Source organism: Ursus americanus, chromosome 2 (assembly GCF_024610735.1).
Source record: "Ursus americanus isolate L20-20 chromosome 2, mUrsAme1.1.p, whole genome shotgun sequence".
NCBI lineage: Eukaryota > Metazoa > Chordata > Mammalia > Carnivora > Ursidae > Ursus > Ursus americanus.
This window is the reverse complement of record NC_142128.1, coordinates 65,010,796-65,028,045: the sequence shown is the minus strand read 5'-3', so window position 1 is coordinate 65,028,045 and position 17,250 is coordinate 65,010,796. Positions and strand designations below refer to the sequence as shown.

General features: G+C 45.1%; 1 protein-coding gene across 5 annotated transcripts in view; it reads left to right on the top strand.

The window, feature by feature from the left end:
* The window catches only part of SRGAP2 (SLIT-ROBO Rho GTPase activating protein 2), a 232,051-nt gene that overhangs the window by 85,987 nt on the left and 128,814 nt on the right, over nt 1–17,250 (top strand). For all 5 annotated transcript variants that reach the window (XM_045787496.2, XM_045787499.2, XM_045787497.2 and 2 more), the window contains exon 3: nt 4,976–5,168. In XM_045787496.2, the coding sequence (XP_045643452.1) occupies nt 4,976–5,168 (193 nt within the window). The remainder of the gene's footprint in view (nt 1–4,975; nt 5,169–17,250) is intronic.

Below are 17,250 nucleotides of genomic sequence, written 5' to 3'. Positions count from 1 at the left end.
AAAGCAACAGACTGAACAAAATCCTCCTATGGTCTGTTGACTGGCGAATTTCCTGGGGGTTCTCTGAAGTAAGGACAGTTTTCAGAGGACTGTGTCACCTGTCTTAGCAGATGTTATGTAATTTAGAGTCTACATGATTGTAAGTGTGGCAAAGCCCTGTTTTTGTTAAATGATCAGTATCCTATTAGGGCTAGTTTTTCTTCTAATTTCATCCTTCTTGTGTCCCTTCACCCTCTTTCCAAAATGGAAATGAGCCTCCTTCTAACTCCCAGGGCAGGTGTAGTTAGGACCTCAGCTGTGGCCAAGCATGACAAGGAGTCAGCACTTCCCAAGGGAAGCTTTGCTGGGATGTGTCTGCCGATCCTATATTTGAACTCATGCATAAAAGCATTCCTTGCTGGTTTTGATCTGACACCCTTCGGAAATGATGGAACAATGATCTGCCAGTGGAGTTCAATGTCATGGCCGAGCTTGCCATTCAGAGGGGCAGCTTCCGGTATATGCTTTAAGAATATTCAATGCAGAACTGAGATTCAGCCCATGCAAATGGAGAAATGGAAACCCAAGAATTCTTTCCTCTTTTTGGTGCCAGTTTGTTGGGCCATTTTCCCTTTAGCTGGCAGGATGGTGCTCAAAAGAACATGATTTTTCGTGGCATTAAATTTTTTAAATGAGATGTAATTCACATACAAAATTCACCCTTTTAAAAGTACACGAATACAGTGGGGTTGTTTTTTAGTATATGCACAAGGTTGTGCAATGATCACCACTATCTAATTCCACAATGGTGGGTTTAAATTTTGACTTGAATCTTTGGATGAAGTATCAACCAAAGGTCAACTCTGATTTTCAGGAAACTGGTTCTAAAACTTTGGTTCTTTTTGCAGAGGAAGCTACAGAAATGTCATTTTAAAAAAAAGTAATAGAAAATAGAGCCAGAGGATGTTAAATTTTTCTTAGGCTTATTATTTGGTTTCTTTTGTCTGCTACTGATGATTTTTTAGTCATTGGTCTTTGGGTTGGGACTTAAATTCCCGTGGCTATGTTATAATAAAGAGTATTCAAAGCAAGAGCAATAAGACTGGCATTGCTTTCTTTTCCTGTCTTTTTATTGTCAAGCCAGGCTTCATTAAGACAGGGCACGGGCCTGTTTTATTCATCCCCACCATCACCTAGCTCACGCTCTGCTGTACAGTAGGAGCTCGGTAAAGATTTGGTGAATAAATGGGCTGTGTTAGGTGCCCAGGGGAGTTCGTTTTGGCATGTATCACTCAAAGCTCCTGGTGACCTTTGTACTTTGTGGATGGCCATGGCATTCATTTGCACCCCTGAGGTATAGCCGCTTCTAGAAAATGAGAGCTTGACTTCTTCCCGTATAGTTCTAGGGACCGAACCTACAAGGACCCCATCATCTCCTGTTCCCAGGGGTGCTCACCCAATGGCAGACTGGATCTCTAAAGCCTTCTTGAGCTGATATCGTGAAGCACAGTGTGGGTAGTGTGAGTGTGTGTCTTTGAGTATACACCCGTGTGCATGTGCATACTTGCCTAAGCACACGATGGAATTGTGAGGAATTCCTTCGTGGTTTTATAAATTGCCCCTTTCTTCTTTCTGCCCTGTAGTTTATTGGTAGGCCAGGGTGCAGAGGGATCTCCAGCCTGGGCACATGGCCCAGGCGAGCTGGCATTCAGTGGCCTATTGTTTCCTGCCCCTTATGTGCATGGACAGAGGACTGGGGCTGGCACAGCTGCCTTCTTGGGGACCATTGTTTGTCTTTGCAGCAGCAGCAAAAGTCTGAAGCAGCACATTTTGTGCTGTACAGAGCAGCCATTCTGCCTTGGAGCTGCAAGCCTAGAGATGGGGGTGGTTGGAGTCTTCCTTACATATCTGTGTGGATGCCGGGAGGATGGGAGCCAGGGAGGCTTCTCCTTCTAGGCAGGTTGCGGGGGAGGGCAGATGCTCAGTGGGGGGGAGCACAAATCAACCACAGTAGCAGGTGGTATCTATTAGCAGAGACTCTTCTTTTCCTGGATCAGGTAGGAGATATCATTGCTTTCTCACTTTCTCTGCCATCTGGGCATACTGGCAGACCTCAGGCTGTGCTCCCGGGACAAGAAAAATACTTCTTCCAAAGCTGCCCTGTAGAGTAGATTGAGGAAGCAGGGAAGGGACCCAGCCCAGTTGTGAGCTAGTCAAAACACGGGCTAGTTATCGAGTCAGTGGGCTAGCCCAAACTTGATTCTGAATCACTTCTCAGCTAAAAGGTGAAGAAGGGGATGTTCCATGGGTGGGAGCCATAGAAACTGTAATTTACCCAGAAATACTTTCAGAGACTCCAGACTTGTGTTCTGTTTCTCTTGTTTCCCTGGCCCACAGTCAACCTCTTTGGCAAGTTAGACAAACCTTAATTTAGCTTCAGCCTCACTTGCACCTAGTTGTATGACCCTTTGGTAAATGACTTGACAGGTCTTATTTCATTTTTCTTACCTGTGCCATCAGGATAACTGGGGACACCTCATGGGCTAGTTGTGAAGATGAGATGAGATGATGCATATAAAGCCCCATAAAGGGTGTTTGGTAACCCTTTCCCTCAGGGTCCCTAAGGGGATGCCTGAGAGTGGGGTGCACATTGTATTACACTGCCCACCTGAGGCACCTGGGAAGTCAGCATGTGGGTCTGTGTTGGCTGGCTGTGCTTGGGGACTTCTTAGATTAGTTCACATATTTCAGAGGCCACCTAGGAAATGCTAATTCTTTGCCCAGGGCAACCCTGGACTGGCCTGCCTCTGGAACGTCATGGGTATCATGGGAATTTGCCTAGACCCCTCTTTTTTTGGTGGGGGGTGGGCATAATGCATTCTACTATGTTCCCTTCTACTCTCTTGGTTAGTGAGATTATTGAGGCAAAGTCTTACGTGAATTGTAGGTGACTCAGAGGAGGTGGACAGCTCCATTACCCACCCACAACCTCTTGCAAATCTGGAACTGAGTGGGTACCTGGAGAGCCTTTTTGCTCTAAGATTCCCTGATTCTTCCTTAATGGGCAAGTTGTAAGTAATATCAATGAGCATTGTGAATGTGCTCTCCACCCACAGCTTGCCCACCCAATGGCTACTACTGCCGACTTCTATCTACCAATAGGTAGAAGAGGGACAGATGCCTCTAGGAATAGTCTTGACATGGGCTGTTGCCTTTAAGAGGCCCAGAAATCTCTGGCAAGAGCTAGATGCCTGACATTGCCCTCTGCACATCTTCCCCCAACACCCTTGTAATCAGACTCCCAAAAAACACAGAACAAGGGAGCTTTGATTAGTGATGAGGTAGGCAGCTTGTCTGCTTGAAACAATCTTCCAGAGCTCGGTTTCAGTTCAGGTGAGGTTACCGTAGGCCTGATTGGCATTGATGGTTGGCAAGGGGGAGGCATGGGGACAAAGAGGATGAGAACTGCACTTATAGAACCTCTGAGATCACCCATAAAAGACGAGATACTTGTGCTACCTTCTAATATGGGTGAAAACGGAGACAAAAATGAAGATAAGGATAGATTACGGACCCCCAGGTACTTCAAGGCAAAGCTAAATGCACAATTTGCCCATCGTCATTGCTTCATAAGACTGGTTGGCAAACCTTTCAACGTCATAGCTCTGATCCTGGATTTGCCCCTGATTTATCCACAACTCAGATGAAAACTCTAGATCTCCCTATCAACCCCCGCCCCCATGCATTACATAGCATAGACAGAGAGCATTGTTATGACTCTATGATTTGGGAATGACTTTGGAGCATGCTTAAGGAAAGGCATAATAATGTAGGTGCTCTTTCCCCCTGGGATGGGAGCCACCGTCACAACCTAATGCCCTGGAGCTGAGCAGGCTTGCCGGGGAAAGGGGTGAAAGAAATGGCTCCATTGTGACTGGAATGGGGATTGGGACGTAACTTCAGCAGGAGACGCACTACAGGCCTTTGCTGAGTGGAAGAGCAGTCTGGTTTTGGCCAGCCGCCTCCTGGCCTCCTGCGGGTGCCAGGGCTCTGTCGGTCACAAATGCTGTATTGCATTTGAGGCCGCTCTGCTTGCACCTGGCGCTACATTGTGGCAGTTGCAGAGAGGCTGTTTGCAGCCCTGAATGAGGACTCTTGGCTAGGCAGAAATCGGTCAAGCTAGAGCTTAACCTGGAGTCTTTCTAGCTTTGACATGGCAGAGGCTCTGAACATCATTGAGGAGGAAGCAACAGCGGTATGAGTGGTATTTGTTGGTGAAAAAGAAAATCAACTTCTTGAAGATTGGTTTACATTCTGTGATATTGGAAACTATGAAATCTGATTGACGGTGAAAGGTTTGCTTGCCTAGAAGTCTGGTGCTTGTTGCATTCTGGATTGCCACTGTTCGATGTGGGGCAGGACCCGGTGTATCTCCATTAAAATATCCTGGCCCTCACCCTCCGTCATGAAGATGCAGAAAAACATTTTGAAATAGTGGGAGAAAGGATGAAAAGTAGGACCTTGGGCTCTAGAGTCAGTCTTTCTGGGTTTGAATCCCAGCTCCATTACATTAGCAGCTTGGCTTCCGTAAGAGTCAGTTTTCTCATCTTTAAAATGGGGATGAAAGTAGTACCTACCTAATAGGGTGGTTGAAAGATGAATCATTAGGCTGTCAGCCAAAAGAGAACTCAAGTTCTGGCACTGTGCCAGAAACACAGTAATGTGCTCAATAAATGGTAACCTAATATCATCTGCCCAATAATCAGCAGATTGCTGGTTCCAGTTTCTTAGTGGCCCAAAAGAGTTGGTGGAATTTTTGGAGGTGCCTTGTATCATACGGCCATTTTAAGCTTTAGCCTTTTTTTTTTTTTTTAATTAAAGGCTTTAAGTTCCTGACTAAATGGAAGGGGTAAATGTGGGTATGTATGTTTCTGTTTGGTTCCATTTTGTTTTTTAGCGATCTCCATCTGACGGTCTGACCTTGTTCCTGTTGCAGAGATCCGCGCCCAGCTCACAGAGCAGATGAAATGCCTGGACCAGCAGTGTGAGCTCCGGGTGCAGCTGCTGCAGGACCTCCAGGACTTCTTCCGGAAGAAGGCAGAGATCGAGATGGACTACTCCCGCAACCTGGAGAAGCTGGCCGAGCGCTTCCTGGCCAAGACGCGCAGCACCAAGGACCAGCAGTTCAAGTAGGGACCCTGTGGCTGTTTCTCGCAGGGACCTTGGCAGTGGGGCCGGGGAGGGGGTGAGGCGGGGTGTGCCACCTATATCTGGGCACATTCATGAAAGGTGCCCCGGGAACTTCAGATTGGCTGAGGGTCGAGAGCCCTCAAGGACTTCTTTTCCGGACAGGTTGTATATGCAGGTCAGGAGCCTGGAGGGGTCAGAAGTGATGGTGAACTGTGCTAATAATAATAGCGAACGCTTTCAGAGCACTTTCTGTGTGCTAAACTAAGGGTTTTACATATATGAAAGCTCATTTAATCTCCACAATTAGTTTGTCTGTTGGTCATTGTTGTATCACCAATTTATAGATGAGGAAACTGTGTCATAAAGAAGTAAAGGAACTTGCCTAAGACCTTTCTCTCTCCCTCTCTCTCTCTCTCTCTCACACACACATACACACACACACACACACACACACACACACACACGCTCCTAGTAAATCTATAGCAGAGCTGGGATTTAAACCCAGGCAGTCTGGTTCCAGAGTCTATGTTCTTAACCAATTGACCGAACTGTCTTTAACTGGAAGAAATGAATGATGCTGTCGCCATCCATCTGACTCAGTGCCCGCACAGTCTGTTCCTCGTGTAGCATTTTATGCAAGTGACCCTTTCACTTGGTCCTCACTGCCGTGGCTCTCGTTTAGATCATCATCTTTGTTGCCTGAATGATTGCGCTACTCACTGTATCATCCACAGCAGAGGTTCTCAACTCTGGCTTCACATTAGAATTCTCTGGAGAACTTTTTTAAAATGCTGAAATCTGGGCCCCATTCCAGAGCAATTAAGTCAGAATCTCTGGGAGCGGGGCCTGGGTAACAGTGTGGTGTAAGAGCTTCCCAGATGATTCTAACGAACGACCAGCGTTGGGGTCCACAGTGTATGGCTTCTCCCCATTCCAGTCTGCCTGATCCACTCTTACCAGATTTAGCCTTCCTGGAACACACTGGAGAATGGGCGGGTCCTCTGTGCAATGGCTTCCCACTGTCTGTGTTCTTGATGCTCAAGGTGTGGTCTCCCAATACCGGCACCACCTAGGGTGTTGGAAATGCAGAATCTCTGGTCCCACCCCCAGGTCTACCCTGACGAGAGACTCAGGTGATTGGTATTCACTTTAAGGTTTGAGAAGTTCTGCTGTATTCTCAAATGTATACATGCCTTGGCTTGTTCTTCAAGCCCCTCTACATCTGGCCTGACTAGCTTTCTAACCTTATTTCCTGTTTTTTTGTCTCCTCTACTGTACCTTAGCCAAAAAGAACATTAACTCCAGTGAGCCTTTGCCCATCCTGTTACTTGAACTTAGGTACGCATTCGTCACATCTCTGCATGTCAAAGACGTACCTATGGTTTGAGACCCATCTCAGATGCATCATGTTCCAAGAAACTTTCTTGATTCTCCCAGAGGAAAGAATGTTCTCCATTTTCTGAATTTGTACAGTATTTTATTTGTTCTTTTATTAGGGCATTCAGTACTGTCTGCCTTTCATTTTCATCCTTAGTGGGCAGTATAAGCTTTTCTGATTCATTTCTCAGCCTCCCACAGTGCCTAGTGTAATATGTGGTATATAATAGATGCTCACTAAACATTATTGGATGAGTAAATGAATGACTGAATGTAGGAACTAGTGCCAAGTATATCTTGTTTTCCCCCATTTCCTATTTTTGTTGATCACTCTAATAATTTGAGACACAAATTATCCTTTACAAACCAGCTTTGAGCAGTGAATATGGAGGCTAAGTTTGAGGAGAACAGATGACACTCTCAATAGAAGCCAGAATGAGAATTTCCTCCAGATGTTTTGTCCTCAGAGCTCCTTATCTTTCCCAAGTCCTGTTCCCTTTATAATAAGCAATCCTGAGAGAATAAAATGTTATTTTAGTATATGATAAATGAAGATTTGGGAGAGAAATCATTTGCTTTAGAAAAATGACTCAAAGTTGGATTTATTCTGTTGGTAAGCTAGTCCTAAGTTTAAAATAGCATTTGATTTTTAGTACTATCGTATTTTCAGCTTAAAGACATATTTACTATAAATTAAAGTACAGATGTGTTCATCTCTAAGTCAGCTGAATTGCTCTGATTAAGATCGCGTACAAGGAATAGGGTGTTTTGGAAGAATTGATTTCCCTTCTGATAAAGCTGTACCTGGCTTCATTTCCCCGCGAACAACCATTGAGTATTTATTAAGAGCCATCTGTGTACTCTGTATTGTACAGGCATTGGAAGATACAAGAGAAGTTTATTGTGTGTCTCCACAGGGGGCCATATCTGGCTGGGGAGAAAAGATTTTTAATACAAGAAGCAACTGGAGAGTAAAGCAATAATGATCTCATTAAGAAATCATTGGTTTTGTGTAGAATATAGATGTGAGAAGAGGTCAGAGATAAATAATCAGAGATAGATAATGGATCTGGAACAGTCAGGAGAGTTTTCATGATACAAGTGGGACTTAGGCAAGGCTTTAAAGGTAGCTTTGTGTAGCAGAGGGCAGCGCGTGCTGGCGAGAGGAAGCAGGGGGTGCTGAGGAGGTGCAGGGACGAGGGAGGGATCCAGCTCCATTAAAAGGAAGTTTCTCTTCCATTCCTTCTACAAATGTCCACTGTGCATTCCTTGAACTCCTTCGGGCCAGACACTGTGCCTTGGGATATAGCCATGAACAAACGCGGCCTCTAGCGCAGGGAACTTCCAACAGGATGAGGAAACGGACATTCAACAAATCACACAATTAGATGAGTTGAGGTAAGTGTTGCGGAACAGAAGTACAAAGTGCTCCAAGAGCTTGTAAGAGGGGGACTTCTCCACTCCTTTTGTTGTCACTCGAGGGCTAGTTTACTTTAATAGCTTCCTGTTTTGATCTTATCCTGAGTAACAATCTACTTACCCACCAAACCCCTTTTAAGTACCTACTGGGTGCTGTGCTCGGTGCTGATTCATCTGGAGGCTAAGGTAAGCTCTGGAATCCTAGCTAACAGAAAAGAGAGACGTGGGAACAATGTAACGTGAAACGGGCTTCAGTGGAGGTCTGAGCAAAATATTGTGAGAATACAGGTCTTTTCAAAAGCAGTGGAAAATAAGGTTAGATAAGTGGAGTAGACCCCAAATAATGGCTCTTTGGCAGGCAGGCAGAGGGGTTCAGGTTTGATGCGATAGCATGGTAGTGAGCCCTCTGGGTTCTTGTGTGGGGAGACCAGAAGGTAGAGAGTTTCTATTCATATAGGAGAAGAGGAAACATAGTGGGGGACTGTTCGCACCCTTGCCACATCGTCTGTGAAAGACCATGTCCACCCATCCGTACAAAGTGCTGCAAGTGCATAGAGAATAGACATCTCTTTAGGTTGCGGACTGTGCGGGGCTTCACGAAGGTGAAGTTCAGTGGATGGGAAATGGGAAAATACAAGTGCAAGTGCTAGGTACTGGTCCTATGAGCTGAATTCAACCGAGACAATGCGGAAGTTATAGTAGAAGGAGGATAGAAAGATGGGGGAAGGAAGCATTTTAGGCAGAAGAAACAGGGTCGGTAAAGGCACAGAGTTGAAAAAACAAGGCTGGTGGGTAACTCATCTGTTTTGCTAAAGAACAGGAATAATAAAGGCAATCGTGAAGTAAGCTTGGAAAAGTTGGTAGGGGCCTGATCAGAGTGGTCCGGGAGTGCCAGGCAACAGGGTTTACTCTGTAAGCGTGGGGAGCCATTGATAGTTTTTGAGCAAGGAACCTAATTATGGCGCTTTGGGAAGGTAACTATGGCAACACCACAGCAGATCAATCGGAGGGGAGAGACGGGGAAGCCGGAGGCCTGTTAGGAACGTATGGCAGTGAGCCTAAGGTTACATGGGCCTGACCTGAAGTCGTGCCTTCGCGGACACAGAAACGTGAGGGCAAGAAGCAATCAAAGTGGAGAGAAGCTGGGACAGAACAAGGGCTGTGGGTTTCCCGGGTTCCTGGAGTGGCGACTGTGCTGCATTTTCATTCAGCCGGTGGAGTGTAGCCTCGGTTTTGCTGACTCTAGGGCTGATCCCTAGAATAGTTCGTTCTCTGCCCAGAGCGTCTCGGCGGGCGCTCGTCACCTCCCCGGAGCCGCAGCAGCTGTCGGCCCAGCAATGCCATGGATTTGGCTCCCTGCGCTGCCAGGAGAGCAGCTGCCAGCGGCAGCTCCGGACAGACGTGGCTCCGGGCCGTGGAAGCTCTTCAAGTCGGGCTGGGGTAGGGTGGCCAGGGCCGAAGGCAGTCTGCATGGACGCGCCCCGCCCGTTTCCAGGCCTGTTTCTCAGCCTGGCTCCATTTCAGCCTCTCACGCTCCCTTCGGCGGGGTATTCAGTTACAGTGTTAAGTGGCCCCATTTAGGGACAAACATTGCTGAACTGCTTTTTTCTTCTGCTTTTGGACAACTTCTTACCCTGGAAGCCATTAGCCTGTCACTCTTGGGCTTTGCTTCCGATTTGGCTTTGCTCCTGCTCACCTTTTGTCCTCTCCCACACTGTGCTCCGTGCAGACACCCTCATTAGAGCCCTCACAGCTCTGACTCCTTCGCAGAGTCTGACCCTGCGGTCCCATCGTGCTCCTTCTCTCCCCCCTTCCCCCACAGAAAGAGTGAGAGATGATGCAGACAGAACTACATAGCGTTTGTTTGATTCTACCGTATTCTGCTTTGTTTAAGATGGGGAACATGGCTTCCACCATCCCTTTGAATTGTGGGTGAACCCCGTTCATGTCTGAAATTCTATCCGCCTGGTTTGATTAAGAGCAGAGATAAAATACTGTGTGAGGGTAGGAAGTCTTCCCAGGGAAGATGTTCTTGCATTTACTTTGGCTCCTCGAAGAGTATAAATGTATTCCTATTTGTTGCTGAGCCTTTGATTGTCTCTTTTAAGTGGAATCTGTGTTAATATCGCCCAGCAGGACTCTAATTGATAATGCGTTGGCTGTGGTTTTTTTTTTCTTACATAGACTTGCTATAAATTACCTTTCAGTCATAGCTCACTTGGTTTTGATCTCCTACTTTTAATAGCTCAGTTCTTTCTTTTATTTTTTTTTCCTGTCGAATCTTTAGAGGAATACTCCTACACTGCTGTCCTGCTGTGTTCTTTCCAGAGACCTTATGCTACTTTAAAACCCACTGCCAACATCTTTTCTGTCTTTCTTCTAGTTTCTTTTTCCTCAACAACAAATATTTGTTGAATATTTTTAAGGTATTGTTCTAGACTCTTATTAGAGGAGGGAGATCCAAGAAGTAGAAGTAGTGGTTCTTTCCCAAATGAATTTATAGTCCAGTCAGGGCTAGATTGTACCTGAATACAATAACACATCTTCAATATCAGGCAACATGTGGTAAGTACCAAGTGTGTGCTACAGAAGGGGTGCAGCACAGCTTGTATGGTCAGGAAACTTCCAGGGAGGAAATGGAATTTGAACCGGACATTGAAGAAAATGGACAGGATTTTGATCTTTGGAGAGGGAGGGAGGGAGGGGGAGGATGTTGTAGGCAGGGAGGGGCACAGCAGAAGGAAAGTACAAAGTGCTTTTCAGGGTGCAGCAAGCGGACTGGTTCGGCTGGTTAACACTGTGTACGGAAGAATTGGACCAAGGTAGATAGGACTATATTGTGGAGGGCCTTGACTTTTGAGGAAGATTTGGCGCTATGCAATAGACACTGGAAACCGCTGAGGGTTTGAACAGCTAGTGTCCAAGCTGAGGTATGAGCTCTGCTTACAGAAGCTTAACCTTAACCTTAATAGTGGTGAGTTGCTAAAGGACTGGAAGCTTGAGACAGTGAAACCCATTGCCACAGTAGATAATAAGGTCTAAATTAGGGTGGGATGGTAGGAATGAAAAGAACAGAAATTGATCCTTTGGACCATTTAGCAAGTATGTATCGTGCTCTTCCCATGTGACAGACGCATTCCAGGCAAGACAGATACTGCCCCCCTACACTCTTGACGCTTACAGTCTAGAGACAGATGGAAAACACCTGGTGCAGGAAGACTCTACAGGAATTGCTGACAGATGGGATTCAGGTTTCAAGTGAGCTTGGAAGCACAAAAGAAAGAGGGCTGTGAAGTTTCTTTTGGACTTGGGTGACTGGTAGATTAATGGTGCCTTTAATAGAAATACCAAAGTTAGGGAAGAGTTGTTTTTGAAGGGCTACAGTATGAGAGATTTGGTTTTTGGATGTTAAGTTTAAGATACTGGAAGGATATTGAAGCTGAAATTTTCAGTAATCGACAGAAAATGAATGGCTGTGTTCAAGGCTAAAGATCTGGGCTGTGTTCAGGGCTGTAGTCTGGGCAGTGAGGAGATATTTGGGTATGTTTATAGAGAGGTGACAGTCGAGGCTGTGGCAGTGTCTGATTTCCAACATTAAGGGTTTAGGAGGAAAAAGGGGGAAACATCCTTTGTATTGTCTGTGGTACTCAGGTTGCAGAGAATGAAAAATGATTTAAAAGATATATTTATTTGTGCATTCATTCAGTACACATTTTGAGGACCAGACATTGAACTAGGTTGGGAATAGGAGCAAGACAATATCCTATTCTCACTGACATGAAATTAGCAGGACATTAAAGAGATACACATGGAAAGTAAACCCGCTTATTTGCTGATTATGAGTTGTGCAACTATGGGAAGGGAGGTGAGGGAGCAGGACCCAGGTATCTCAGGAATCTGGTAGACATTCAACCTGCAATACGCCTTCCAGTGGGAGGTTAGGTACACAATTAATTAGAGAGAAATTCTTGTAGAGTGCATGTTCTTGGCCTTGGGCCCAGTATTTGTGCACAGTCTCTGTAGTTACGTCACCTACTGTCGATGGATTTTTCCTCTGGAGTTAACTTCAGAGTTGTTCATCAGCTTCACAGGATAGCATTGGGTTGAAAAGCAGAGTCAGTTGGCCATGGAGATTGCTATAGCTGTGATTGCAAATCAGAGAAGGGTGGTGTACCAGAAAGTTCCTCCTTGAGTACTGGCTGACTTTGAGGAGGGAGGTAGGAGGAAGCATGAAGCTGCCAGAAGGGAGAACCCCTCACTTCCTGGGACCAGTGTGTCACTCCTTCATTTTGGACATATTTGGGAGCTGTTTGTTCCCTTGGGGAAGATTTTACCCAGATGTAGCATCTGGTATTGAGCAACGGTTGGCTTCCCTTTGCCATGGCTCAAGCTGCCTTTATTTAGAAACTAACAGAAGGTCCCCTGGTGAGTGTCTCGCTGGCCTAGTCCATACAGTACTTAGGTGGTGGTTGGATCCTTTTTGGAAGACTTGGGAAGTCTCCTCACACATGGACAAAGCAAGATAGAAGAAACACAAGAAGGCAATTTGGAGGGGGCGGGGTGAAGGTCAGCAAGACAGGGTGCTGCCAGTCTTTGGAACAGAGAAAGAACTCATTCGAAAGCTCTTTGGGAGGCTTTATGACTTAGTAAAAGCTGAGAGACTTATTATTTTTATTTTATTTTATTTTTTTTTTAAGGTGAGATGAGAGCTTTAATTCAGACACATTTGGGTCTGAATCCTGTCTCTTCCTCTTACAGCCCTGTGACCTTGAGCAAGTCACTTAACCCCTTTTAGCTTCAGTTCACTCATCTATGAAATGTAGAGAGTAGTATTCACCTTGAAGTGTTGTTTAAGGATTAGATATAATATATGTGAAGCCTAGCCTAGTGCCTATAACTTACTAGATGCTCAAAAAAATGGTAGCTGATGTAATTATCACAACCCCAGAAGGAGGATAACATGGCGGTCAAGATTACCGGTTCTGGAACCACATTTCCTGGGTCTGCAATCCTGGATTTCCCACTTACCATCGGGTGATTGTAGATGAAGGTTCTTGGTTGCCTCAGTTTCCTTGTCTGTAAATTGAGGGTAATAATAGTGGCTGCCTCATGGACTTGTTTTGCTGAGTAAGGGAATTAATGTATGTGAAGCCCTTAGGACAGCACTTAGCACTGTAAGTAGCAACGGCTGCCCTTGTCCTCAGGAGGTGGGACTGAGCATAGGTATCCCAGGTAAAACCTCGGTGGATTAGATTCACTTATGTATTCCCTGTGCAGAGTGAAGCATTCTTAAGCCTGGCCCCAGGTGGTAGCATGTCTGTCTCCCTTTTCCTCAGCGACCCCTGTGTGGGGGCCCTTGTGAATGACAAAACTCATCCTCCCTCCTGATTTATGATATGGCTGCATTGGGCAGGAACTATGCAATTATGTGACTCTATATAATTGTACATCCAGTTCCTATAAAAACTCAGCAATTGCACGTTTTGTCTTATAAGCTGTCATGTTCACAAGGTGTCATGAGCTATGATGAACCAGGTAGTTAACCCTCGCATATTACTTTTAGATCTAGGCTCATAATCATCAAGAGGAGGAAATTTGTCTCCCCTCTGATGTCTAATTGGCAAATCGTTGGGTTTCCTTAAAGGTATGTGCTGAGGTCCTGATTGAAACCCCGGTGGATAAAAGTGTCCAGTCCTGGTCAGCTCGTGCGGGGGCTGCCCTCCGTACCAGCCGGCCAGTGCAGTACAAGCCTCAGTCATGATCATAACAGATTGTGGTTTACTGGGTTGTCTCAGGAGGCCAAACAGAAGCTCCTGCACTTCTGCATACATAGCTTTGTATTATCCTTTCAGGGTAGGGAATGATAGAGGGCAGTTGGGAGCAAAACATGCTTTAATGAGCAGTTGGGACAATGCTGGAGACTACCGAGGGCTTCCTGTGTCTCCCAGGCCCTGCCGTAGGAATGCTAGCCGGACACACCTCAGGCTTTCAGCTTGCTGGAGCCAGGCACTGCTGATCATGTCCCTTACTGACAGTGCTGGGGTGCAGGGAACTTAGTATTTGTTTTCTTGGCTCTCGTTTAAGTCCCATAATAATTCCGCAGTAGACACAGGAAGCAATGTGTGTCTGGTTCGAAGGATCTTTAATTTTCAGGAATTCACAGCCAATTAAATGAATTGACTTTGATCCAGTTCCCTTTTAAAGGCAAAAGCCATGTCATCTTTATTGGGAGCTGACTGCGTTAAGTGGGAGGGTTTACAAGATAAGAAGAAAAGACAGTCTTCTGCCGTAAGGACTTTCATAATTGAAATGGGGAACATCAGACGGGCTGACAGAGAATAATAAGAACACATATGCACATGGGCACCTGAATCTAAAAATAGGACCCTGTCTACAGCAGGTTCTAGTAGTCACCGGGAAGGGAAGAAAGGTGGATTACTCGGGAGGGACTCGTGCTTGGCTTAGGCAGGGAAAGGTAAAAAATAGCAGTTATGTTCTCAATTAGATTTGGTCCCAAGTTAATTGAAGTAAAGACTTTAATATCTAATTCCTTCGCTGTGCTGAAGTATCATGCTGGGAAGAGACACAGAGTCATATGGGAAGAGCTCAGTGTTAATGAAGGATTTAGGGAGAATGAGAAAAAAGGAGGGTTTGGATTTTTCAGAGTTGAAAAAGGATCATCCTTTCTGCTCCCCTCCTGGCCTTTTACACTGCCACCAATCACTGGATCATTGCCCCCTCGGGTTTCCAACTCAGGCAAGATCAATGAGCACAGCTCTGCCTCTTAACATATTTTGGGTACAGCTGGTTAAAGAACCAGGATTAGAAAATGAATGAAACAAAGTAGGATTATCTTCAACAGTAGGATGCTGAGCTGTGTTTGCTGATTTCTACTTAAGTGGTCGAGACAGGGCATCCTTGCATGAAGTTCAGACATCCCTCCCTAGCAGCCTCTGTGTTCAAGGAGAGGTGGTGGAACAAGTCTGGCAGCTCTCAGCCTGCACCCTTGTAAACAACAGATGTTCAGAACTACTGTGTTCTGGGGGTAGGGGTGGGGGTTTCTGTTGGTGGTTGAAAGTCTTTGAATTTACAGGCAGCACCTCGAGGATTTAGCAAAAGGAGGAGGTTGGACAGACTTGATTCCACGGCATACAGGTGGAAATGATGCCCCAGACAGTTCCTTTGGAAGACAGAGCCCATGCTCCTGAGTGGACTCTGACAGAGAGCCGGGGAAGCCAAGTAAAGAAAGCCCAGAAGGATCCGGCTTCCTAGGTGTATTGACTTTCTGCCCTCCTCCCCCCTTATACACGGGCTGGATCGGTCAGTCACCTCCTTGCATCTGTTTTGTTTGGTCATGGGTGGAAACGTGTGCCCTTCCCAGCCACAGAGTCCCACGTACACACGCATGCAGACATTCAGGTGGGCGTGCCACAGAGACTTTTCCATTAGCACCTCCTGAAGCTGTTCGGGTTCTTATAACGTGCGGATTACATGGTATTGTTAGGGGCTTTGTCTTGGCAGCTAACCTTATTCGTGTACATTTTCAGTGTTCGTTTTGCTAGGTCTCCCTTACACCATTCATTGGAAGTGAATGAAGATAATGTTCCTTGTAGAGAGAGAATTCAGTTAGGAGTCGTTTCTCCCCACCCCACTCCCAGCCCTGAAACACACTGAGTTTCCAGCTAGATGATGATAAGTGCTTAGGACGCCTACTTTACAGCATGGTTCAGGGAAGCCACATGGAAAAAAGATACATAATACACCCTTCCTTCCTTCCTTTCTTTCCTTCCTTTCTTTTCTTTTCTTTCTTCCTTCCTTTCTTTCTTTCTTTCTTTCTTTCTTTCTTTCTTTCTTTCTTTCTTTCTTTCTTTCTTTCTTAGTAAGCTGTATGTGGGGGGCTTGAACTCACGACCCCGAGATCAAGAGTTGCATGCTCCACTGGCTAAGCCAGCTAGGTGCCCCTGTAATACATCTTTAGTAGGCTTTCCTGGTACCAAATTAGAGAAGACTTTAGAAAAGTTCTCACCTTTAATCAAATGAAAAAAGCAATTTATCAGGTCTGGACCAGTTTTCAAGCCACTCCAGTTAGAAAGTATTGTCTTGAAAATCTTCGATAAGCTCACTTATTATTTTGGGGGGCTAAGAACATCCTTGTGCTTTTATTTCTTCTGAAAAGCAAGTGCACTCCTGGCCCTTTTGTTCATTAACATAGAAAGTTTTGGTGAACACCAATCCAGGTAAGTGAGGTTCACCTGTACTTTTCAGCAAATGTTTATACACCACTTAGTCTGCACCAGGGGCCATGCTAGGAATTAAATACACGGAAGAATAAGCCACTATTCTTATGGAGGTTACCATTTAACGTGAAATATTTTAAGGTTGGGTGTGAGTGTGTGTGTGCGTTTATGCACATGTGTGTTCTGAGAAGATGCAGTGTTCAAGGTTGAGGAGCCAGAATTGTTTGAGTGACCCTTAAAGTCACCTTGTGGTTCAGTCTTAAACACTTGGCTTATCTTCATCATCAGTACTGACTGACATGTTCTGGCAGGTGTTGGGGTCACAGAGCAGTATAGAACCCAGCCTCTCCCCTCATTGTGTCATGTGGAAGACAGGAGGTTTATATGAAAAAGAGATAACACAAAGTAGCATATATTTAGTGCCCAAGGAGAGATGGGAGAAAGATTTTCTTTTCATTTTTCTCTAGAATGGGATCTTTAAACATTGGTTTTGGTATCATTTTAGACTTACAGAAAAGTTGCAAGAATGGTCGGAGAATTTCTGTCATTTATCCAGATTGTCCGAAAATGTTAACATATTACTACATTTGCTTTCTACTTCTTTTTCTCTCCATACACAATTCATGCACGTACCTATTTTTTTCTGAAACACTTGAGCATAATTTGCAGGCATGGTGCCCCTTTATGTCCACATACTCCAATATGTATTCACTTAAAATAAGGTGGTTCTATGACATAATGACCAGTACAGTGACCAAAATCAGGGTATAAATATTGATAGAATAATACTGTGTAATCCACATACATTCAGATTTACCATTTGTTCCCTAAATTTTCTTTTTGGCCAAAGGAAGTCCAAGATTATGCATTTCATTCCGTTGCCTTGTCTCTTTAGTTTCCTTTGATGTGGAATGGTTTCCAGGTCTTGCATTGTAGTTCATGCCATTGATATTTCTGGGGAGCATTTAGCTCAGTTAGTTTGTAGAAAGTCTCTTAATTTGATGTCTCTGATACTGTCCAGTATTTCTTTATGATTACATTTAGGTTA